The following is a 26,476-nucleotide window of genomic DNA, read 5'->3' as shown; positions in this document are numbered from 1 at the left end:
TTATGTTTGATTTTTTTCTTTCTTTATTTACATCAGTAAGTTTGTCGTCTTGGTGAGCAGTCACAGCTAGATAAATAGCTTATACCCCTGAGAAAAAGATAACATTAGTACAAATAAACAACTCCTGTTGTTCTTGGAATTATGCCAAATATTTAAAATACCCCAAACATCCTTTCATAACCATTGATCTGTAAAATGAGTAAATCAAGTTTTTATTTGACCTATTATCGATGAATATGAAGCAGAAAATCAGAAAAGTTAATACCTATTTTTCAAAAATTTTTAAGCCAAAATGTGCTCCAATTTTGGGTTAAGTAAGCCATTGCCTTGGCTGTTAGTGCCTTGTTTGAACCCAAGCTGCACTCTGCTAAGTTGTTGTATTTATAATACAATACTTCCCATTTAAAATCCTATCCTTGCACCAGCTTGTTGTGTCTTATACAACACGGATGTCATTTTGACTTCCTGTTTTCCGCTAAGACAAACACAATATGCTGTAGTCTCTGAAGCGGGAACGCCCTCCAGGCTTGAAAATGTGTTCCAGGTGTGGAATGGTAAAACAGCTACACCTATGTGCTGTGATCTGGCAGGGAAAGACAAACATTCTCGTGAGCAGATTGCCGTCACTTACCAGATGATGCAGGAAGACAAAGAGTTTTTAACTGAGCTTCTACTAACGTCAAGGTTAAAATGTGAATGACGGATCTTGGAGTGTATTTACACGATGAGAGGCCATAGTTCCCTTTCTTTGGTCCGCACCAAAACAAATTTGGTCTGGACTTTTTTTATGCTGTTCCTTTTCACATTGCAATTTGAGCAAGCATCCCAGGATTTGACAACAAACCTACGCATGTGCAAAAATCATTTAGTCATTGGGCAAAATGGTCTGGGTTGGGTAACACGGTAAAATAAGAAAGGAAAAAAATCACAGAGCTTCAGAGTACTGCAAATGTGCTCATAATGATTTGTTTTATCCAATTACAAGTGTTTGTGGTAAATTTGGGGCATCGGCGGCCTTGGATGTCACGCTCATTTTACAAGGACAGTAGACAATCAGCTCCTCTTTGCTTCATGTTGAACCCTGACTCATTAGCTGATGTACTGCTAACCACAGACTGTGATGCCAACCAAACATTTCCTTGTTACGGAAGTCTGTTACGTTCAAAGAGGTATGTGATTTCAGCTATGGTCTGGACCACGGTGTTGTTGCTTTCACACCTATAGCGAACCGCACCACAGTCCGCTTGGAAGCGAACCAAGAACACCTCTCCGGCGAGGCCTCAGAACGGATAATTTGTCTGCACCAGAGTTTGCTAGTTTGTATTCACACCAGCCCAAAAGGTGCGCACCACAAACCTTTTTGGTTTGGTCCAGACCCTAGCCAGGTAGAAAGAGTTGCGACACGATCTGATTTTGCCGAGGGTGGTCACATGGTTCATGTAGGCCAGAAAAGTTCCAAGCACAAGCAGCGCCGTAATGGTTTTCGATGGAACTGACAAGGCCAATTGCGACATTTATGGTAAAAACTGATAACATCACGTAGTTGTTTGATTATCTGATTGGGGTCCGCCCTCATCGAAGTGATGTTTGGAACTTTTCGAGGCTCCATTACTCAGAAAACCCCGAAGTAAAATCGTTAAATGGATCCCTATGGGAGTGTCACAACCCTCTTTCTATATGGCTCTGGTCCAGACCAAACAGTGACGGTGTGAATACGCCCTTAGATTGTATGTATTATATATACGTGAAGACAAACACACAACGTCACATTAACACCAACATGTAAATTCTCCTTCGTCAAAAAGGGAATATAAGAGAATAGTTTTCATTTGTGCACAGATAGTCTGTGACATACAGTATGAATTGAGCTCTTAGTTGACATTTTTTTTTTTTTGTCTCCAATTAGTTATTGGAGAAGTCATTATGTAGAGAGTTGCAGAATTAGCCCTATATTCCTGATGTTAGTAGCAGAGTCGTAAAGTTTCAAGTGGAATAGCACCTATTTCTACAGCATGATTAAATGCACTATAATCAAGATAGAAGTCCCTGTCTGGTACGAAGGCTTCATTAGGCAGGCCTACTCAACGATACTCTATATAGTAGTGTCTACGTATACGTGGTTCTCTGGCAGTCATAGACCTAAAGATGGCTGTAGTCAAAAGTAAACACAATGATTTTTTTTCGTTATGACAATAGTTGAGTTTTGCTTATTTGCGTGACAAATGTAAGGTATGGCGTAGGGTGTGAAAATGGCTTGAAGTGTGTTAGGGGCCGAAAACTTTGCAATACACACACTGAAAGAATGGCACGGAGCAGGAAGTGGAGCGAGCAATCACTCTTTTAGCTGCTGTAACTAATCATTTTAAGCACCCTCAAAAAACACCCCAAATCCTAAATTTAAGAGGTTTTTTTCACAAGTAAAATACCCCACAACTGTTTTGCTCTGTATAAAAACACAACCTCTTCAAAAGGCAGCCACACACAGAAAATACGGGCATGAACAACAACTATCTAATTTATTGTCCTTCTTTGTTCTTTTTCCTTGCAACTTAAAGGTGCATACAGTCCCCAAATGATATTGTCCTTCCATTGCAAGGAAACCAATGTGAATCGACAGTGACCTGATGTTATGAAACGTGCTGCTGTCTTCAGTCGGTGGGGGTTTGAATTGCACTTCTAACTCTTTTAACACAAAAACAAACAAACAAACAAAAAAAAAGGTCAAGTCACATCTCCTATCTCGAAAAACCTGGAAGTAAGCCACTCTCTCTTAAGGCAGCAGTTCATTAAGCTGCAGGCAAATGAGACAGTCTTTATTATCTGCTGCAGGCTGCTATAAAAAGGGTGGTATGCCGAAGATGCTCCCCAAGGCCACAGTTTTGACCCTACAGGTTTAAGTAGTATGTTGCCCCACAAACATAAAAAAAAAATCATACAATTTTTCTGTTTGTTAACAAACTGTATTTTACTACATTAGTATATTTGTGGCTTGAATTATTACCAATTCACTCAGCTCATTCCAAAGGGCTTTAATAGTTGTTCTTTCAACTGTTGGCATACGCGTAATCTAGATTGGCCCCTTTATGCACCCATTACACGTTTGCCGGTCCCATGGGGCAAATCCTTTCTTTTTTAATGAGCATTGAAGAGACTCTTAGATCACAGGAGTAAGGTTTAATTTCACAACCGAGTATTGTGTGTAGGCCTTGGAGATGGCTGCAGTTATTAAAGGTTGCACACATTCCCTAATTGGTTTGTGTTCCAAAGAAAAAATAAGATGTAATTAGACAAAGTGCTGATGGTTGAAGGAAGCGAGACCTCAATTTCATCTAGCCTCGAACAAACATGGACGTCTGTTGTTTGCTTTGCCGTGATAATGCGCCTTGATTTGTTCCATCACGAAGCACCTCACTCGTCACGTCTCTTCATCATCTTGATCCCTTCGCTAATCAGCCTGGCAGTCCATAGGATTAGCAGTGAATCTGCTCCTAACTCATCTACACAATGATTAGAGTGACAACAACTTTGAACACATCCATCAATCTATCGCGTATCCTCACAACAATCAACGATCATCTGCAATTTAGAACACGAACAGCATATTCTAACAAATAACTGGCATTTTGGAGGGCTCAATGTGCCCGAAAACGCAAAGATTTTTGCAAACACACTTGTCCTGGTGTAAAGTAACTGGATCTATGAGGGTAAGTCAAATAAGTATTGGTACTCCATTCCAGAAGATGGTTTCGAGGCGGTCGTCCAACTTTTGATGCCGCATAGAGAGTTCAAGCCTCGGGTGGAAACCAGCTAGCTGTGGCTGCTAGCTTCAAACTGGCATCGAGCACTGCGTCCAGCGTTTTGTCCGAGGTCTGCAAAGCCCTCCAGCCTGATTTGTTTGCCGTGCTCTAAAACCAGCCAGTGGGAAGCCATAGCATATTTCTGGCGTCTATTGAACTTCCCAAACTGCGTTGGAAGCCTTGATGTTAACGTTATCATAAAAGCACCGAGGCACTCTCAGTCAGTGATGATGTATCGTGTGTGAACTGTCTGTTGTTGAAACCCCTTTTGAACTCTTTTGGCACCAAACATGTGCTTTATTCTTCAGATACTTGAAGTGTGACACGTAAATAAGTCACAGACTGACAGCAAACATATGTACACAATAATTATGAAGTGCACCAACCAAAAATACAACATAAAGTGATAAAAAGCTGGCAGTTTTCGGCCGACTGTCACCGCTTCGTGTGGCCACTCGATTCCGAACACACACGTGTCGGTGGTTCTTTCATTTTTTTTATTCAATCGCTGACCTTGCCATTTGGCAATCTTTATGATGTCTTGACGAGACTTGCTCTTCGATGATACTCCCGTCGGCTTGGTCCATTTTTGCGTGTAGAAAAATAATGTTTGATTCTATTTTACAATGGCGGTGGTTTCGCGCTGAACCGGAAACAACAGCCTGAGCGGACCGATCACAGTCCATTTCCGCCACGTCATATGCGTCGACGTGACGCTAGGGTTTGAAAATTCAATAGGAACACGTCAGGCTACAGCGCAGGGTTGTAAATCGGGTCTTCTTTGACGACGCAGGTCTGACGCGGAAGCATAACTCAGCCTTAAGACTGTCATACGACATGGCACTATCATGGGCACTTAGGAATGCTCATGAAAGATGTCATTAAGTGTCATCTGGCAAATTTTGTCACTAATTCCATTTATGTCCAGTCTTTTACATCCATTCAAAAGTGAGATAATTTGCCGTTCAGAAAGAAAAGTTTTCAGTTGAGCATCAAGCCACATAATGTATGCACAGCCTCCTTCACCTGTTGATGGATGGCAAAACGACGGCCATTTAAGGAATCTTTGAGTTCGTTATGCATAATTTCATATGCAAAACCAAGACTAATGTACATATGGTTTGCCACATCATCAATGGTCAGTTGCCAGTTATTCAGAAACAAGACACGGACTTGTTCAATGTTTGCATCAGTAGTGGATGCGGCTGGGTGTCCTGCTCGTTCCTTGTCCTCGACCGCTTTTGAACTGTTCAATCCACTGGTAAACAGAGATGAGAGTGCATTGTTCCACTATTGCGAAATAAGATGAGTCATTGGATAAAGGCTGGGTTTGTCCCACCCGATAGAAGCTGTGCGTCTCTGGAGGTCTATGGGCAGAGGGCGGGGCTTGGCTGGCCCGGACGTTCATCTTCTCTGCATGATGATTTGATGAGCTTTCTGAGGCTGAATCCCTTTTTGACTGACAGTGAAAACAGTGAATCAGCGATCTTGTTGTTGAACAGCCGCGGGAAGGGTTTTTCAATTTTCATTTCGTTGTTCTGAGACTTTACTAATCATCCTAATGACACTTTCTTTGTTAAAAATGACTAGAGAAAAATCGAGCTTCTAATTTCTGGTGTTTTTTTTTTCTTTTGTAGCTGCTTGTGTTTGTAGACTGATTTCTGTCACTCTAGTTTCTCTCCCTACTAAGCAGTAGGTGCCGTTGAGCCCCTCCACCGTGACGAAGCATTCACAGGCGGACACACTTTGAGTTTCCCCTCCTTGAAATACCAGAATCCGCCACTGTTTTAATGCAGGGGGAACGTGATTTTATAGTTTCATTATGATTTGGAGGAATGTTCATAAAATTAGGGTACATGACGAGTACAAGAGGGTACATACTTCGCACTTACATTTTGGGTGTCTTTTTAAAAAAAAAAAAAAAAAAAAAAAATATTGATAACAATAATAATTGGAGCAACAAAGCAAATTGGAGCAACAAAATTCAAAGTGTTTATTTTTGTGGTAATAGTTAAACAATTGCAAAGTTGTAAATGGATTTGGCGGCTTTTAGTGTTTAGGACTTCTGCCTTACACTTCTGAAAGGTTCATTCCTGGGTAGCGTCCTTCCTATGTGAAGTTTGCATGTGTAGGTTTTCTCCCACATCCCCAAAACATTCATGTTAGGCTGATTGGACGCTCCCAATTCCCCACAGGTGTGATTGAGAGTAGGAAAGATTGTTTGTCCATATGTGCCCTGTGATTTCCTGGCAACCAGCTCAGGGGGTACCCTGCCTTCTACCCATAGTTAGCTGGGATAGGCTCCAGCAACACTGCGGCTCGGAACAGAAAATGTATGAATAGATGGATTTCATTAAAAAAAAGCTATTAAAGTGAAAGTAGCTATAGTAAAATGCGCAAATAAAATTTTGTATTTGTTATCTTGTTAAGTACCATCAATATATTGAAGACAAACCCTTCTACAGTTTTCCAGGTAAAAGCAACTCAAAAGTAGTACAGAATCAGTGTAAGAAATCACAATACGGAGATGCTAATATCTTAATATAAATAACTATGATACTTTCAGAAGACAGTACACTAGCAATTTGTATTGTATGACATGCCCAACTCTGAGCTCCAACTTGATGGAACAAATTGGAGCAGAAGGAGGCAGTAGTGGGAATAAAACAGTTATTAAATGTTGTGTGTATGCGTGCGTGTGCATGTGCATGTAAGAGTGAGCGAGATCACAAGCGAGCGAGAGAGAAATAGGACAGATCTGGGACATTCCACCTTGAACAGCCAGGCGGAAGACAGGTAAAAACAGGGCACAAAGAAACATGTCCATGTGCAACTGGTTTTCCGGCCTTTATTTCAAGCTTGCCCATCATTTATTTTTGTCATTCACATCGGAGATGAACTGGACTGAGCTAAAAGGAGATATTCTAATGAATGATTTATAGCATCTTGTGAACAAATAATTGTGTCAGGCAAAGATGGACACACATCAAGCTACTTCTTATACAATTTTACCAATTTCCTAAAAACATTTTTTTTAAAGGCATGGACACTATCACAGTTCAAAATTTTCGGCAATTTCTCTGATCTGAAATATACTGCAATATGTTAAATCGATTTTTTATAGATATGGGTCCGCCACAAATGTATTAATTTTTTAAATAACCAAATTTTAGGGTGAAAGAACGAAATTTAACCAATTTTTAAATTTCTGTCAAATATCAAAACTAGTCAGACTTGATTACAATACAACCAAGGCCGGCCCAGCCTATACGCAGACTATGCAGCTGCTTAGGGTTACCGCTCGGGGCCAACCAATCTGGCAGCCTCATTTTATACGTTGTTAATAGAGCATCGTGAATAATGTGGCGCGCATTGCCGTTTATCTATGCAAACATCCATTTTCTTGACATTACAATCTGGCAACCTGGGGAGTGACGTTAAACCTGCTTTGCCATGATTGGTGCTCAAACTTGCTTGGATAATAGAAGCACGAATATGTCGAAGAGAATTTATCCTTCTGGAGCAGAGAAACGAAAGAAAAAGAAAATCGAAAATCCTTAAACGCACCTTAAACGAAATGTGGACAAGTATAAAAAAATAGTCGGCAAAATACCCTGGAGAAAATTAACTGTCCCAGTGTGGTCATTTCATTTATATCAGACATTATTATCAAGTAGTATGTCATGTATCAGCCCATGGGGAATTTACTTAATTAGTTGTGCACTCCCCACAGTACACGTTTTTGTTGACGAATATTTTCCTGGGCTAAATTTTGGTGGAGTGCCGTCCTCTTCACAAGATGATGATTTCCCCAAATGTACAATTCAAGGTAATGCTTGGCAATGTCGTGTACATAGTTATGAGATCAAGAAACAAGAAAGATGCACATTAAGTTACAATTTTAATACATTTTACAGAAATATGGGACCCTTGGCATTATTTTGCTTAGGGCCCCCAAATGGCCTGGGCCGGCTCTGAATACAACTGTGCGTAAAGGTGAATTCCAAACATCTTGAAAGTGCTTTCTCATCATGTTGAGGAAAAATTAACTCAAATTGGGGGCAGAAACCATGGAAGCATAAGTGCTTCGGCAGCCCATACTGTGCAGCAGATGCTGTGATGAGTTACAAGTAATGTATTTGAAAAGACTAGATTACTCAATTAAAATCCACATTATTGATTGTGAACTTTCTTGCTATTGCATTTGTCACAGTCAAGTCACACGTCTCACAGCACCAGCTAATGAGCTTCCAGATGCCAGAGATGAGCTAACTTCTAATCAACCCTTAGAGTGCTCTCTGCGAGCACCCCTTTTTGACTGGTCCTCTAATCAAGGAACAAATGAACCAAGACCAAGAATACTGGAGTTGACATGAACTATGACAAAAATATGAAAGAAATAACTAATCAAGCCAACTCTTAAAAACACCATGGTTTGTTAGTCTCACAGCAAAATTACCAGTGATTTTCCCAGTTTAAAAAGAAAAAATACAACAAATTCAACAAACATGAGGACTGTAGTTGCCACCCCCACCCCCCACAAAAAACATAAACAAAAAAAAAAAAAAAAAAAAAAAAAGACAAGGTGGCAGACACCCCTGCTACTTGATTTTCTTCTTTATAGATAGATCCAATGCTAACCCTTGACCACGCCCCACCTTCTGGAATTGGAAGAACATCCTTCCAACTTTTTTTCTATACTGTTTAGCCTCATCAGAGTTGATCCTGAGTGATAAGCTGAAGTTAATGTATAAAAACGAATTTCCCAGACCCACCATTGCGGTTAAAAGACAAGCCGGAAAACTCACCCTCCTTTAATGTAGTCCAAGAACGTGTGCTCTGACTCGACACTGAATGACATCAAGGACACCTGATGATTGGGGAGACAAAAGATTTAATGTTTGCTCATTAATTGGAGTGAAACCTACTCATCTACATAAACACATTCGCACAAAACACTTCATCCATGTTAAATGAGTTTGATGCATGGCTAGAATTTCTAATGTTATAATCCCTGATGAATATATCAATGACTAATGCGTTCATCAACACACACTTGGCCCCGGACACGAGTATCATTATGGATGATTACAACATCCTGCCAACTGTCGGCATTGTAAACCGTGACATTGGGAATGAGCGGATTTAAAACAAAGCTGAGGTTGCTGTGAGGAGTACTCACCGTCCCGGAGTTGATGTATCGCTTTTTCTTGAGCTTCTTCTTGGCATTCACCACCTTGTGTATAGACAGGGAAGAAAAGTGGGATAATGATTATGTGAACGATTCTTTTTTTACCGCCTCGGGCCATAAACAATGAAAACATCTTTGCCCTCCTGTGCCATGCAGGAGGGGTAATGAAGCATACACCAAATCCAATAGCGGCGTCAGGATTAGATAGCATAGATCATTCCGCACAGCAAGACCTACATTATTCAGAGTTGCAGGGGTGTGCTTCTCTTGTGAAATCATATTGTGAGGAACAATGCACATGATGTGTCATCGAGGTGATAAGCAAAGCAAGCTGCTTCAGCGATGGAGAAATCTTTCCTTGACAAAAGGGTTTGCCTGTTCTTGGAGCAAAGTAAAACAGAAGACTGCCGGCTCCCACAAGGCTTCTTGCCATAGTGAGATAAAGCAATAAATTGCAGGCAACTATTTCTTGAGTTACAATTAAAGTCTGTATTCAATGAATGTGTTCATGCTATATCAGGGGTTTTTGTTCCAACCAGTGGTGTTACCAGGATGCCAGGTGTGGGTGGGCATCAGTCTTAGCTCAGCTACAAAAAACAAAAAAAAAACAAAAAAAAAACAACCTACAATGCTCAAGTAGGTCGAAATCCAGCATAGGGCTACTGCACCTTAAAACATGTTTTGTTTTCTCCTTGAGATATCTGTGGCCTATACTACGAAGCCGGTTTTCTGGCTTAGCAGGGTAACTTCGAGAGTAACTTTATCACGTGCGACGTAAGTTCGCGGCTATACGAGACTACGAAAGGTGGATATGTTGGAACCGAGAAGTGTTGCCATGGCAACACACGCCACACGCCAAACCTGGTCGTGTCAGAGTTAGATCTTGCTTAACATCAGGATTCCAATTAACCACGCTCTATTTAAACAGCACTCCTCCGCGGACGTGTCCTCCTGACAATGACAGCGTACTTGGACGACCCATACGACATTGGCGCGCGGATTGTGAGGGGCTCTCTCCGGAGGGCATGGGTATTTCGGGACCGCCAGAATCCGCTGGCGTACCCGGAAGATGTTCTCCATGAAAGATATAGATTTTCAGCTGAGGGAATTCTTTACCTGTGCCAACTGATCTAGTCAGACGTCACTAATGTAACCCGCCGAGTCAGGCCCTCACAACCGCGCAGATTGTGTGTGCCTGTCCGTGCTCTCTTTCGCCAGGGACAATATATGTATTCCATCGGTGATGCTGAATATCTGCGTAAGAACACTGTATGCCGTGCGATTCGGAGTGGGGTATGGAAACGCTTCAAATTGATGCATTTATAATAATCATAGAAATATGTAGACTATTTAAACATTGAGAAAACTTGCGTTTTTTTCTGCCAACTCGAGGAGATTAAATTAAATGTCAAATCCACTGATAGGACAGACGCACAAATATAAAAGATATAAATGTTTATTGAATATGCATCTTACAGTCTTGTTTAACTGTGAAAAATCGTTACAAAAGACGGGCTTTTATTTACGCAACAACGCATCGCATCCCCGCATTTCCTTCTTCTCCTGAGTCCTCACAAATATAACATAATTTTTTTGGGGGGGGTTGTCGGGCTCGGGCCTGCAAATCAAGTTTATTGATCGGACTCGGGTCGGGTCGGGCTGGATTTTTTAGGCCCACACTAAAAAAAAGAACATACGTATTCGTACAGTCAAGGGGACTAAACATACAATCATCCTGTTTCGTGTGGTGATGTGTGACAATTATTTCTTACTGTTAATGTACCAAATCTTATTTTATTGTCCTGACAGCAGGCTTTATTTCTTTTCATGGACATAAGTAAACTGGCATATTGACGCATTCACAAATCACACGATCTGTAAATTCGCTGTCAACAGACCCGTTGCGCTCTACTCGCCGAAGCGGTGTTGGATTTCGCGGTGATCATCGCGCATTCCTCCTCCGTGAAGTAAGGTGCCCGTGCCATCGTCACAAGTAGTGTTTAACTCTGGTCACCGCCCCCTTTTATGTGAACGCGCAGTAACTCTGGGTTGACACAGGTTCGACTAATCAACCTCATAATCAGCGTCGTAGCACCGATTGACCACAAACTAGACAACCAGGTTTTGTCAACTCCGGTTACCCGATGGTAAACTGGATTACTTCTGGGGAGGTTGAACTCGGTTCGTAGAATAGGCCACTGATTGGTGAAAAGGTGTCCTCTTGATGGGTTCGCAGCAAAAACCCGCACCCACAGCGGCTCTTTGTGGAATAGTTTGCCCACCCCTGTGCTATATGTATTATGTCCTAGAAATTAAACACAATTAATTAAGAATGTTGTCTGGCATGACAATCACACACTCTTGTCAATGATACATTTACTCGACGCTTTGTGTGGAACAACCATCACACACTTTTGTTCTCAAAACAGTCACTCTCCAAGCTGTCATGGCAATCACCCACAAGGCTATTGTAGCATAACAATCAGCTTTGTTTGTTGTCAAAGCAATCACGCTCCATGGAGAGTGAGGCATAACAATCATACGTTGTCGTCAAAACAGTCACGCTCCAAGCGGTGCATAATCATTTGTACTCATATACTGCTTATACTTAATGTCATTTGCAAAGCTACGATTGACATATCGAATGCTATTGTCATTAAACTATTTCCAAGCTGTGTGTACATAACAACCACACTCACACATACCGTCAAAACACTTTTCCCCTCATCTCTTAAGTTACGTTTTGGTCTCAGATGTTCTGATTTGTTTATCAGTCATTTTTTTCATCACGTTTTTTCCAAACGTTTCCTGTCATGTTTTTCCATAAAACCTCTGTTTTTGTGGCATTGTTTTTTTAAAGGTTTGTTGTTATGCTTTCGTCATGTTTTCCTCTCATGTTTTTTGTCACATCCCTCTCCGTTAGCAAGGTTGGATAGGTATTCAACTGTATCCTCAAGGGCAACCCAACCAAGTTCGATGATGGCGCACGGCTCTGTTGCTCATTTGTATTAGAACATTGCAGTACAAAGCTGCCCTGTCCACTTAACCTCTGCCAGGGTAAATGGGAAGAAGCGGCATGATGCTCATTTCCAATAGGTTAGCTCAAATAAGCATGACCCAGAGAGTCCTCTGTCATTAAATGTGGGTGTAACGACACTGTCACCTTCCTAGGGCAAAGTAGGCTCTGATTTTAAAGTAAGAAGCCATTTGGGATTCAGCACACAGAAATTGTGGAGATTGATCTCTCCAGGCACAAACTCTGCTGGATATCCTTCTTTGGAATAAAATCTATGCGAATGAAAGGTACTCCAATGTTGGACTATGCTTTCTTTATCCCTCCTGTTATGGGTCATATTGACACAATCACTTTCGGATAACCTCTTCCAAAAGCCCTACGTTTAAATAAAATTGTATGATTACTTACATATGTTCTCACAAATTTCAGAATAAATGGCATTTTGGAGACTTATCATGACTAAAAACTACAGTACTTTAAAATGTATTGTGTGAAAATGATCTAAACTACAGTAACTTACAGAGTCACAGTAATTGTGAAACTATTATTTTTCTTTCTTTTGTGTCCACATCACTTCGATACTGCCCTACAGTGACCAAGGCAGACATTCAAGAAGGAGCAGCACAATAAACTGAATTGAAGCGTTAAATCAATATGTAAAAACGGTTTCCTTTTTTGACATCCTATTTGATTAGTACACTACTAAACACACATTGTATGAATTTTGGTTTTGGAAGGACCTGGAATGTACTTAATTCTCTTTGATAACTCTTGATGAGCTGACATCTACCAAAACAAAACAAAAAAAGTTTGCCTGGTCCAGGCCAAGAGCGTAAACGTGTGTGTTTCCTGACCGTGTAAATCTGTACTCACCTCATAGACGTTTAATTGGCTCTGACCCCGACATAACTCTTTGTAGCTGCTGGTGAATTCGCCAATGAAGTCATGGCTGGTAGAGAATGACAAACACAAAAAATGGCATTCATAACAGCTCAAGCCAATGCAGCAATGTGTGTGTCTGTGTGTGTTTTTCTGACCTTCCGTCTCTGTCCCAGTCATATACTTCCACTTTGATTGTCCTGTAAAGAAAATGACAAACAACAGGATGAACACATTTGTTATTGTCAAGGCGAGAATGTGTAACACTAAAGCAAAACAGGCTGCCCCAAAGTGTGATTCATGGCAAGAAAAATGAACTCTCACTCTAGACTACATTTATTAAAACTACAACACAAAGAAAACATCTTTTAAAACAGTTTTCAAAAGAAATAATGAAGTGGTACCTTGATGTTTTTCAACCTGTCAAAAATACAATGTTGAGCTCAACTCATAAGACGCAAAGTGCATGCGATAATAAAAGTCATGTGGATCTTTGACTCGTTCAATTTAAAAGCTTGTTTAAACATATCCATCCATCCATCCATCCATCCATCCATCCATCCATCCATCCATCCATCCATCCATCCATCCATCCATCCATCCATCCATCCATCCATCCATCCATCCATCCATCCATCCATCCATCCATCCATCCATCCATCCATCCATCCATCCTCCGCTTGCTCCGGGGTCAGTCGAGGGGGCTCCAGCTTTAACAGGGAAGCCCAGACTTCCCTCTCCCCAGTCACTTCAACCAACTCCTCGGGCGGGATCCCAAGGCGTTCCCAGGCCAGCAGAGAGACATAGTCTCTCCAGCGTGTCCTGGTTTTTCCCCGTGGCCCCTCGCCAGTGGGACATGCCCGGTACACCTCTACAGGGAGGCGTCCAGGAGGCATCCGAGCCAGATGCCTAAGCCACCTCAACTGGCTCCTCGCAATGCTGAGGAGTAGCGGCTCGACACCGAGTCCCTCCCGGATGACCGAGATTCTCACCTTATCTCTAACAGTGAGCCCCGACACCCCTACGTTTCGGCCGCTTGTACCCGGGATCTTGTTCTTTTGGTCGTGACCCACAGCTCGTGACCAAAGGTGAGAGTAGGAACGTAGATCAACTGGTAAATCGAGAGCTTCGCCTTTCGGCTCAGCTCCTTCTTCACCACTACGGACCGGTGCCGAGTCCGCATCACTGCAGACACTGCACCAATCCGCCTGTCGATCTCCCACTCCCTCCTACCCTCACTTGTGAACAAGACTCCAAGATACTTGAACTCCTCCACTTGGGGCGGGATCTCATCCCTGACCCGGAGAGGACACTCCACCCTTTTCCGACTGAGGACCATGGTCTCTGATTTGGAGGTGCTGACCTTCATCCCAACCGGTTCACCCTCGACTGCGAAACGCTCCAGTGAGAGTTGGAGGTCACGGCTTGATGAAGCCAACAGCACCACATAATCTGCAAAAAGCAGAGATGCAATGCTAAGGTCACCAAACCGGACCCCCACAACGAATTCGACTTACTGCCAGCAATGCGGACCAAACCATTGTTTAAAAACATTACTAAAATATTTAAAACTCAACTTTACAATGCAATTCTTTTAATCTACCACTTGGGGAGCTCGACTTTTTTGTGAACTGAGAAAAATAATACAGTATTTTTGACATCTGTTGTTTCAGGTAAAAGCTAATTAATTCCATATTAGGTATTCGAAATTAAAGCAAACTGAGAGGCGGCTTTCATCCAAATATCAGAAAATTCCATGTTCAACATACAAATTCATAACAGGTGCGTGTACTAGAATTATGGTTGCTTGAACCAATCCTTAATCTAAGTTTAATTTATTGCCTGTCATTGGCAGTGGTTGATGTCCATTCCATATTAACTCCCTGCCAACGGCAGCCAATGAGTTAAATGAGCTCCTGGTCAAGTCTTCAAAGACAGAGACAGGCCATTGACAGGTCTACACACTTGACTGCAACAATCACTGGCGAAGGCTTCCTTCTGAAACTGGCCGACCTACAGTATAATAATCAACACCCATCTTTAAGTACAGTCATGTCTGTCGTTCTGCATTAACTATTCTCCACGTTAATTATCTAATCTAGAATATTTTCCAAATTCCCTTAATTAACCCCCCTTTAGGAAATTTACCAGAGACTTTGTGAGAACTTTGTAGAAATTTGCCAGGCCTTTGCAACTCAAAACACACTAACAAAAACTGAGTAAGATTGGGGAAAAGCCTAATATAGAAAACTACCTCATGGGAGAAAGAATATTTTGCAAGCTTCCTAAATAAATTGGGCTCGGGGGCTGGTAACCCACTAAGCGAGCTGGGGGGCATTCATTGGGAATGAGCAAAGACTTTGACACTCTTCGAGTTGCTTTCAGGATAGTTTGGGTGATCTGCTTCTGCTGTCAATCATCAGGCCCAGAGAAGGTAACCTCATGTGGGCACCACTCTTAGCCCTCAACTGTTTGTGCAATACATTGTTACAGCCAATGCAAGTCTGCCAAAATCGGGGTTGAGTAAATTGCCCTCTTCTTTGTTTTCTATTTCGGCCCACATATATCATACATTGTTAAGATTTGGAGAAGGCGTTGGGCCGTGTGCCTCGGGGTGTCCTGTCGCGGGTCAGAGTTTAGTGGCCTCAGTATTGCATCTCTGCTTTTTGCAGATTATGTGGTGCTGTTGGCTTCATCAAGCTGTGAGCTCCAAATCAGAGAGCATGGTCCTCAGTCGGAAAACGGTGACCTGCCCTCTCTGGGTCGGCGATGAGATCCTGCCCCAAGTGGAGGAGTTCAAGTATCTTAGGGTCTGGTTCACGAGTGAATGTAGGAGGGAGCGGGAGATCGACAGGTGGATCAGTGCAGCGTCTGCAGTGATGCGGACTCTACACCGGTTGAAAAAGGAGCTGAGCCGAGAGTCGAAGCTCTCGATTTACCAATCGATCTACATTCCTACCCTCACCTATGGTCACGAGCTGTGGGTCATGAACGAAAGAACAAGATCCCGGATACAAGCGGCCGAAATTAGTTTTCTCCGGAGGGTGTCCGGGCTCCCCTTAGAGATAGGGTGAGAAGCTCGGTCATCCGGGAGGGACTCTGTGTCTAGCCGCTACTCCTCAGCATTGCAAGGAGCCAGTTGAGGTGGCTTAGGCATCTGGCTTGGATGCCTCCTAGACGCCTCCCTGTAGAGGTGTTCTGGGCATGTCCCACCAGCGGGAGGCCCTGGAGAAGACCCAGGACACGCAGGAGAGACTATGTCTCTAGGTTGGCCTGGGAATGCTTTGGGATCCCGCCAGAGGAGCTGGTTGAAGTGGCTAGGGAGAGCGAAGTCTTCTTTAAAAGGGGTTTCCCTGTTAAAGCCGTGCCCCCGCAACCCGACCCCGGCGCAATCGAAAGATAATGGATGGATGGATGGATGGATGTATTCAAAATTCATTCATACTTTTTATTTGGTGTGAATTTATTTTTATCAGTGTAATGTTTTAATAATGTTTCCTTGAAAAAAGGCTTTGTTTTTCTAAAAACATGTGTTACATGTGTTTTGTTTCCCTTAAAAATGATAGTAAATCATTATGTGAAATACAACTTTGTCTTAAAAAACATCATCACACACACACAAAAAGCTTTTTTTCTGCCATTTTTTTTTTTTTTTATGCCTTTGCCTTTTTCACAAAACAGTCTATTTAACTATGTATGACTTGTTACATATCTTAAAAGATAAGTACATTTTGAATATTTTAAAAAGTAGGCATTTTAATCACAAAATATAAAAACATTTTTTGATAAATTATAAATATTTACCTAAACCCCCACAATTCATTTATATTCTTCAGTGTACTTTTCGATGTGCTCCTTGGTGTGGAATAGGATAAATTACATGCAGACATGTTAGAAATGGAGTAGCAAGAGCATGGTAAAATTTCATTGTCAGGTAATGTATTGCAGAACACAGACATTTCATAAAAGTATTGCTGACCTAAATTCAAAATGCTGTCTCAGATAAAAACAAAATGAAAAATTGGGTTAGAACAATTCAAACATTTGACTGAATTTACATTTCTTAAATAATCATAGCGTACAAACAACAACGGCAACCAGTCAGACATTAGTGTGGGAAAAGAAGGCAAGGTTGTAAATGACAGAGGAGCCTTCAGCTCTTCCAAATCCTCAAAGGTGTCGTCAGGGCTAGCCTCCATCTGTCTGACCCAATTAAGTCGCAGGTGAGCAGAGAGGGCAACAGAGCAAAAAACCACTTCGTGACACCCAGCATGCAAAAGATGGCAAGGTCTGACCACTTCTAACCACCGTCAGGCTTACACACATGTAAGCACACACATTGTTTATGACTCTCCTCTTATTTTCCGTCTTCAAAATGTGGATACAAAATTAAGTATCAGCCAATGTGACTTCAGTGCATTCATAGTGAAGAACAACGGTTGTAAAACTGAGTGGATCGGCCAGTTGTGGCTTTTGGTTCTGCAAACTAATTTGTGACAAAATGATGTGGTATGTTTGGACCTACCTATCATAGTCTCCATTGCAGAGCGCCCGCACGGGAATGGAGAAGGGCTGCCACACTGGGTTCAGTGTGTTCTTCATCACTTCAGTCTTGTGGCAAATGGTGAATCTGAAGATCAAAAACACATCTGCTTTCTTCAAGTATGTCCCCATCTCTGACTTAGCTTCTACGCTGAAAAGCAAGAGGCAAACTTACGTGCCATCCTCATTGCTCCTGTAGAAGACCATGAAGGGGTCCGACTTGCCAAAGAAGTCTTTCTTGTCCAGCTTGTTGGCGCAAAACTGCATGCTGGCGTAGTCCTTCAAGAGGAAAAAGACAAAGGAACATTACAAAGAATTTTCACTGTCACTCATTGGCTGCCATTGATGGTGAGAGTGGTCCAATCTGTTGAACATTACTAGACCAAAGAACCACAATAGCCCAGTGGTTAGCATGTCTGCCATACAGTCTTCTCGATTGTCTCTGTTCTGTTGTGGTGTTTGCTCAAATTAACATTTTGTGTGCATGATATATTTCATGCATCATATACTATGACATATGATACATACAGTGTATCACACCCCTTGCATTTCTGCAGATATTTAAGTATATCTTTTCATGGGACAACACTGACAAAATGACACTTTGACACAATGAAAAGTAGTCTGTGTGCAGCTTATATAATAGAGTTTATTTATTTTCCCCTCATAATAACACAAAATATAGCAATTAATATCTAAACCCCTGGCAACAAAAGTGAGTACACCCCTTAGAAACTACGTACAGTACATCCATTTGATTATCTTGCCGGAACTACCCGACGTGAAGGTCGCCCCGAAGCCCAAAATTTTATTTATTTTTTTCTTCCTTTTTTTTTGGGGGGGGGGGGGGGGGGGGTGTCAAACCTCTTAAACTGTTTTAGCACAGTCGTTTCCATAACACATATAAAAACCGATTTTCATTCAAAATTGTATTTTTTCAATGATTTGCAAAACAAAAGTTAACAAAAGCAGCAATAACCCCAACCTCCATCTCCTAATTTTTATTTTCCCTCATTTCCTCAAATACTAAATGCCAAATCTCAATTTCACCTACTTAAGAACATAGGATGTATATTAAAATTGAAGTCAATGTAAACATTTACCTTTTTTTTTTTTGAATAATAAAGATATAAATAACTGTATATCATGCAGAGTAAAATGGAATTATATATATATATATATATATATATATATATATATATATATATATATATATATATTTTGAAGATCGCGCAAACATTGACTTTTTAAATCATAAGGAAATGAATAAGTAGCCTAACATAAACGAACAAATACTAGTATAAGTCCAAAGTGCACATTGACAGCTAAGATGTTCTGAACCTCCCCATCAGAGCAAATAAAACTAAATATAATAAATAAGCCTCCTCAACTCTTTCGTTGCTCTTAAAGATTTTATCCATTTTATGTTGCATTGCCCTTTTTTTTGTCGCATCAATTCAACAAACTTTTTTAATTTTTTTATTTTGCTGTTCCAGAAAAAATGCAGATTTGAACCAATCAGAGCTAACCATCTCAGTATCCCAGTCAATTGAACGGATAAATGAGTCCAGGCGTTTTGCTTTGCTGCGTGCATTTGCACATTGACGTGACTCATCATCATCAGACTCAGATAACTGCAGCAGCTGGGGAAACCTCCATGCCGTCCGTGGAATAAAATCAATAATAAATATTGGTGGAACTGGACTACGCTACAAAAGCATTTATTATGCTTGTTGTTAACACTTGTGTATATAAATCTGTTGATGGTAGATTGTTTTTTTCTTGGAGATGAAATGCATGTGTGGCAGCTTAGCATTTTTTTTTTTTACATAGCGTTTTTGACAGTTGCTGTCATATTTTCGGAATCAAAGAACAGTGTACCGGAACAACATTCCGGCCCTGAATCTTATACCGGAACAGCATTCCGGCCCTGAATCTTATACCGGAACTGCGTTCTGGCCCTGAGTCTTATACCGGAACTGCGTTCCTGACCGTTCTGGCCCACTTTCACCCCTGCGTACATCCCTAAATGTCTAAATTGAGTACTGTTGTCATTTTCACTCCAAAATGTCATGTGACTCGTTACAGGAGTGCTGTCAGCATTGCTGCAGAGATTGAAGAGGTGGGGGGTCTCAGCCTGTTAGTGCTCAGACCATACGCTGCACTCTACATCAAATTGGTGTGCATGGCTGTCACCCCAGGAGGAAGCCTCTTCCGAAGACGGTACACAAGAAAGCCCACCCGTCCAAGGGGTGTACTCACTTTTGTTGCCAGGGGTTTAGATGTTTTGAGTTATTTTGAGGGTTAGGGTAATATAAAATAAATAAATAAATTTGGTACTACCACCACTACTTTTAATCATGTCAAAGTATCATTTGGTCAGTGTTGTCCCATGAAAAGATATACTTAAATATCTGCAAAAATGCGAGGGGTGTACTCACTTTTGTGATACACTATATGTCCTTTTAGCTTAGTGCTAACATAAACGCCATAGATCCGTTAACAATTATCATTTAGGCAGTGGATAGTAACAGATATTTTAAATACTAACGAAAACTTGTTGACAAATAATATAATCAAAATACTATAAATCAGAGGTGATGTAATTAGTTACTATTCATCAAACCATTAGTAATACATTATTTTACTTTTTTTTTATTGTTACTATTATAATATCAAGATGCTAATACATTAAAAGACAGGATGAGGGCTATTAAATGGGAATTACCTTGTTGATCACAGTCACAAAAGAATATGTCAGCACCCGTGTGTGTATGGAGGAGGGACCTCCTTACACAATGCACAGGATACGTGTGAGTGTAGATAATAATACATCGGAAAGGCTGGCATTAGCGTAATTACACTCATTTGGGCACCATTTCAATGTGGGCTGCCATTACAAAGACAAAAAAGACAGAACTTGGCCCTAAAACTCTCTTGCAATCAGATGCTGGTCACGCTATTAGATATTGTGCACTAATGAGACAGTGTGGTGAACAGGTAAACAAGGAAGCCCAAAAGTCTACTTACAGTGGACCGCAGCTACATACCGCTTCAATGTTTTGTTTTTAAAAATTTTTTAATTACACCATACAGAGACCATTGAGCTTCTAAACAACTGTCGACGAGCAGTGGAAAATAGAGAAGGTCACCAGTCAAGGCACTTTCATCCATTTATTAAACGGGAAAAGCACCCTAACACCAAAATACAAAATGAGAAAACGATAGGAGCACGGAGCAGATGTTAGCTGCGGGGCAAATGACCAACCAGAGCAGGAGTCAAAGCACTTGACATCACTCACAATGCATGGATACACCGCTGATCTACTGTGACTGCAGGGATGCTTTTGGTTTAATTGTGCTTCATAAAACAAGTTTATTTGCCAGCATTCGTTTTCATTAGATTTTAAGATGGTTTTATATTTATGTATTTACAATAGAGAGGTATTTTTCTGTCGTTAAAAAAAAAAAAAAAACATGTTACAAAAATAATGTTGCTGTATTTTTGCTGAGCTGGAATGCAGTAATGACTCAATACGGATTTTGATATGGGCACAGTGGCAGCAATCAAGTGTATGGAGTACAATTTTTGTCAAAAAGATGTACTATGGATGAGTAGACATTTGTATTTGTATGTGGCGGAAAACACAGACAAGACTGAAAAAGCAGTTTATCCTCTTGCACTCCTCTTTAAAAGAAACTGCTGTATTTTAAGCCAAAAGACCTCTTGTTTGATTGAACAACTTTGATAGAACAATATGCCTATATGGTGCCATAGCAGATTAATGGCGCATTAAGCCCGCGAACAATTTTTAATTTGTCCGTTTTACCCTGGAAACCCCTGTTTACAGACGTCGCTCAACCGCTTTTGTTTCAACCCAGCCATAAAACGTAGGTAATTAATTATATTTATGATTCAAAATTGCTGTCATTTTTAGCTTAGAATCATTAATTGATGTCTAATATTTCGTTTAAAAAAAAAAAAAAGACTTCAAAAAATTATTCACTCGCATATTTTTCACATTTAACCAAATTACGTCACAATGAAAAAAATGGCGTCTGTAAAAAAGTCACAGATACTGTATCTACCCCATAACTATCGCTTTAATTGTATTTTTATTGTTACTGTTGCATTTTCTACGATATGTTAGATGATAAATAATTGATCCAAACAAAGAAAAAAAAAAAACAAACTCCTTGATGTCTGCGATTTCTGCATCGCGACCTTTGTTATATTACAATGTTTCACCCATAAAATCCCCCCCAAAATCCAGCAGTGGCCATTCACAGCTGAGTCTTGACACTTGGTGATACATGCTACATGGAGTTTTTGGATCGAAACAAGGTAAGTACGCGATAATATCTTGTTAAAGTCATGGCGTCTTTAATTCTGCTCTTGCGTGCTCTCACCTCCAAATAGGGTTTTGCTATGTAAAAAAAAAATGTTTTTTTTAAATGCCCTCCTGTTCAAAATTTTTCTTCCCCCAGAAAATTTAGATTTTAGGCTTTCCAATGATATATCACACATGTTGGCCAAATTGGGGGTCTCAGAGCGGAACTTCAAGTAACCTGAGTGTTTTCCGCCATATACAAATTCATATCTGTGACTACAAGTTAAAAAATTGTCAACCAGTCACAGGGTAGAAGCCTCGAAGTGGGAGACAAGAAAAACTTGTTTTGAATGTCATTTAACTTTTCGACATGCAAAGGGAGAAAAAAATGTAATTTCATTTCAAGGCCATATTGCTAAATCTTAAAATGTGACCACAGGATGATTGTAGCAGTCAAGAGAAGTGATCTTGTTTTAATTGCGTTTTATGGTTTCACATGCTGAATGCAATGATGGAGTGCGCAGGTGACACACCTGCATCAGTAAGGCAATGATTGAGCAGCTTATCTGACACCTCCAACTGTCCTCCATATTAATGAGAGAATGCTGATTTCATCACACTCATTAAAGCTTCTCCACACCATCACTATTATTTCCACTCATACATTTATGTTTGCAGTCATCACAGCAGGGATTTGAAAATATTCAAAATCGGATTGAAACAGTCAGTGGTGGCAAAATGAATCAGAATCTTTGATGTGTTTTTTCCTTTTCATTTTTGTCATTGCCAGCAATAGTGTAAAGGTCTATATCACGAGTTGCTGTAACGGTCAAGTAATAAATCCATTCTCACAAATTCATAATCTCCCTCTGTGTCTGATTCACCGAACATCTCATCATAGGCTTCACTATCAGTTGACAAGACAGTTCCTGCAGACATTGCACCACGGCTTCCCGTAGGGGGTTAGGCCAGGCAGAGCGTCGTAGCAGCATTAACTGCGATAAAGTCAAAGACACGCTGCATTCTAACGCCTGATTTAGGTGGAAACTGGACAAAAGTTTTAGTGCATACAAGCAGGCAGGAGTGTCTCAAGGGTGATTTGGCCGAGGATTCAAGGTAATTATTATATAAAATACCACCATGCATGAACTTTGAAACTTTGTGAAAAGAATGAATGGAAATAATTCGCGTAACTTTAGCTTGAAATATTTATGTAAAAGCCCTGCGATTGGCTGGCAACCAGTTCAGGGTGTCCCCTGCCTACTGCCCGTAGTTGGCTGGGATAGGCTCCAGCACCTCCGCGACCCTCGTGAGGAAAAGCGGCATGGAAAATGAATGAATGAATGAATATTTATGTAAAATGATTGATAACTGCCCTTTTTTTTTTTCGCTTTTAAACAAGGATCTAAACTGTTTTACGTAAATATGTATAGAAATTCCAGGATTTGCACATTTATTTACAAGAATTTTCAACTTAAAAAGCTCTTTGTTTTGTGATGGCCGCCATGTTGGATTTTGTATCCATTCACAATAGCGTAACTTTACATAAAAAAAAAAATCAGGTAATTTTCAGCCAACTGCCCGTTTTTGGGCAAAAAAATAGTAATTTAGACATTTCTGTGTGCATACAAAAAAAATATCGGCCTTTATGTGTAATTTTATGTAAAATTTCAATCCAAAACCGGCGAGGGCCACATAGCCGGCCAGAAAGACGTGCTGAGGAAATCGTGACATCGGAATTCAACCTAAATACAGTGCCCTCCATAAATATTGGCACCCCTGGTTAAGATGTCTTTTTTAGCTTCTAATATATTTTTTTATTCAAATAATATGGGGCCTTAATGGAAAAAAAGAGAAAAATCCAACCTTCAATACAAGTGCATTTATTCAGTGGGGAAAAAATCCCACATAAAGAAACAATTATTTGACATCAAATAATGTGTGTCACAATTATTAGCACCCCTGGTGTTAATACTTTGTACAACCCCCTTTTGCCAACAAAACAAGGTCTGGGGACTGAGATGGTCAAGGGAGGAGCTTGATTTTGTGTCTGGTGAACCATTTCTGTGTAGATTTGGCCATATGTTTAGGGTCATTGTCTTGCTGAAAGACCCAGTGACGACGCATCTTCAGCTTTCGGGTAGAGGGCAAGAGATTTTGATTTAAAATGTCCTGGTATTTCAAAGCATTCATGATGCCATGCACCCTAACAAGGTTCCCAGGGCCTTTGGAAGCGAAACAGCCCCACAGCATCACTGACCCACCCCCATACTTCACAGTGGGTATGAGGTGCTTTTCAGCATGCGCATCTTTTGTGGCACGCCAGACCCACATATACCCCTTTCCCACTGGCCAAAAAACCCGTGTCAACCCGCTAACAATCGGCTTTTGGTGGCAGTGGGAAAGGTGCAACGACCCGCCTCGAGCCGTGTCAATCAACCCGCCAAGCGACCCGCGTTAAAATCACCTCGGCTCTGATCGTCATGCAGTGTGAAAGCAAAACCCCGGGTCAACAGTCAACACCCTAATCTACGTGGTGACGTAGGCTCTTACGTGATGCGTCATAACAACGTGCCAGTCGCCGGATCAACATACGGCGAGCAGTCGGTGTAGCAGCGTTAGCAATAGCCATAACAGATGAAACAAAGGCTCTTCTTCCCCTTCTGTGACTTACAAGACTCCTTTCAATTTCAAACCAAAATTCACGTCGCCTACATTGCCTCAGCACAAGCAGAGTGTTGATCCTTTACTGCCATGTTGCTCTGCATTGTTTACTTCCTTGAACCGAATGAATTCGGTCGCGCATCTTAGCGTGGTGATGTCACGTAACCTTAAGCACGGCTGAGGAGGAGTGGGGGTTAGATGGGTGAAAAAAAAAAAAAAAAAGACACGGCTTTTTTTTGTCAATGGGAAAGGTGCCAAATGCCAGTTGCTAGCGGGTAGCATCGGCTTGGAAAAAACACGCGTTGACCCACTAGTTTCAGTGGGAAAGGGGCATTAGAGTGTTTGGTTCCAAAAAGCTCAATCTTGGTCTCATCTGACCAAAGCACACGGTCCCAGGCTTCAACTGGGACCGCTTCAACTGTTTCGCTTATATTCGCTATCTTAACCAGGGGTGGCAATAATTATGGAGGGCACTGTAAGTTGTGATTGTATATAGAAAATTGCAAAATTTGCCTTTGTTGAGTAAAATTAAGATGATTCTGAATGCTTTCGTCAAGTATTAAGTTTTTTATGTTAAATTTGGGTGATTTATTAGCTGTTGAAAACGTCGCTATTTGGGCAAAAACCTATAAGATATGTTAAATATTGCTATTGATCCCGAAAATATAGGTGATTATATCTAAATTTGGTGATTTTTGAGCATGTAGCATAAAATTTGAGAATTTTATAGCCATTTTAAGTTTTGTTATACAAAAAATAATTAATCGGGATTTTATTAGGGAACGACTTTGAATTTTTTATGCTGTTGCTCACTTAGACTCATATATGTGTAAGAGAGGTGCCTGTTTTGGTTTTAGGTTGCTAACGGCTTTGGTTTTGAAAATTTTTGAATTTTAAAGTTTTAAGTTTTTTTAAGTTGTCTATGATCTCACATTCTCTAATTGTCCTATTGAGCATCCACCCATTTACATTATGTTGGCAAATATAATTTAAAGGACACATATGATGTTTAAGTGCCCTATTAAATGTAAGTATCCATAAACCCAGTTACAGTTGTCAAATTTGATCAAAGTTAGCATGGGGCACTTGTACACATAGGCGGAGTTTGAATTTTGGGGTAGGGGGGGCACAACATGTTGATGACCCCAAAAAGCAGTGTCAGCAATAAAATTAACTTACAAGAATATTTTTAATGATAAATTGAAAATGACCATTTTTTGTTTCCCATCATTCTTGAGGGGAATTCTAAATCAGGCTGCTTAGGACAGCTATACTTTTCGCCAAGATCGTCATCCATTGAATATGGTACGCCCGCCGGTGTCATGCCAATGTAGTTACCCCATTAAAAAAATTGTATCCCCTGGGCGGAGCCATATGGAGGTAGATTGTGTCTTCATTATTCGATCCAAAAATGCTTCAATCAAAATACATATTTTCAACACAAAATGTCACTTCAATCATAAAAAAAAAAAAAAAAAAAAAAAAGTGTTTGAATGCAAAAAGAAATTTGAAACACAAAAAAATGCATTTGAAAGCTATTTTTCTTTAAATTGTATTTTTTTTTGGTCGAAGTCAAATTTTTTTTGGTTGAAGCAACTTATTTGATTGAAGTAATGTTGTTTTGCGTTTGGGCCACATTTTGGCTAGGACATTTGTGTCTTTATTATTCAATTAAAAAATAAGTTGCTTCAAACAAAAAAATATATATTTTCAAAAGAAAATCCCTTCAATCAAATAAAGAAAAATTTCAATAATAGAAAAAAGTTTGAATGGGAAAAAATATTTGAGACTCAAATATTTGCATTTGAACGCTTAATGTTGTCAGTTTTCTTTGATTTGAGCAATCCTTTTTGTATGACATTTGTGTCGAAATAATTCAATTCCCCAAAAAGTTGCTTCAATCAAAAATATATTTTCAAAGGAAAAAATCGTTTGAAAAATAAAATTGCCCTCCCCTAATTTTTTTACTTTTTTTTTTGTGGAAAATAATATGCAAAGCAAATGACCGTCTAAGGTGCTCGTCACATGATCTGTTCAAAAAATCATTTTGACTCTT

The 26,476-nt window shown here is 40.4% G+C and overlaps 1 protein-coding gene across 4 annotated transcripts in view; it reads right to left on the bottom strand.

Moving 5' to 3' along the window:
- Positions 1–26,476, bottom strand: part of cpne5a (copine Va) — a 179,525-nt gene that overhangs the window by 44,374 nt on the left and 108,675 nt on the right. For all 4 annotated transcript variants that reach the window (XM_057860861.1, XM_057860870.1, XM_057860890.1 and 1 more), the window contains 6 exons: positions 17,601–17,704; positions 17,409–17,513; positions 13,042–13,083; positions 12,878–12,953; positions 8,980–9,033; positions 8,606–8,667 (listed from right to left, as the gene is read on the bottom strand). In XM_057860861.1, coding sequence (XP_057716844.1) covers positions 8,606–8,667; positions 8,980–9,033; positions 12,878–12,953; positions 13,042–13,083; positions 17,409–17,513; positions 17,601–17,704 — 443 coding nt within the window. The remainder of the gene's footprint in view (positions 1–8,605; positions 8,668–8,979; positions 9,034–12,877; positions 12,954–13,041; positions 13,084–17,408; positions 17,514–17,600; positions 17,705–26,476) is intronic.

Source organism: Corythoichthys intestinalis, chromosome 2, assembly GCF_030265065.1.
Source record: "Corythoichthys intestinalis isolate RoL2023-P3 chromosome 2, ASM3026506v1, whole genome shotgun sequence".
Classification (NCBI taxonomy): domain Eukaryota; kingdom Metazoa; phylum Chordata; class Actinopteri; order Syngnathiformes; family Syngnathidae; genus Corythoichthys; species Corythoichthys intestinalis.
This window is presented reverse-complemented; position numbering and strand designations above follow the sequence as displayed.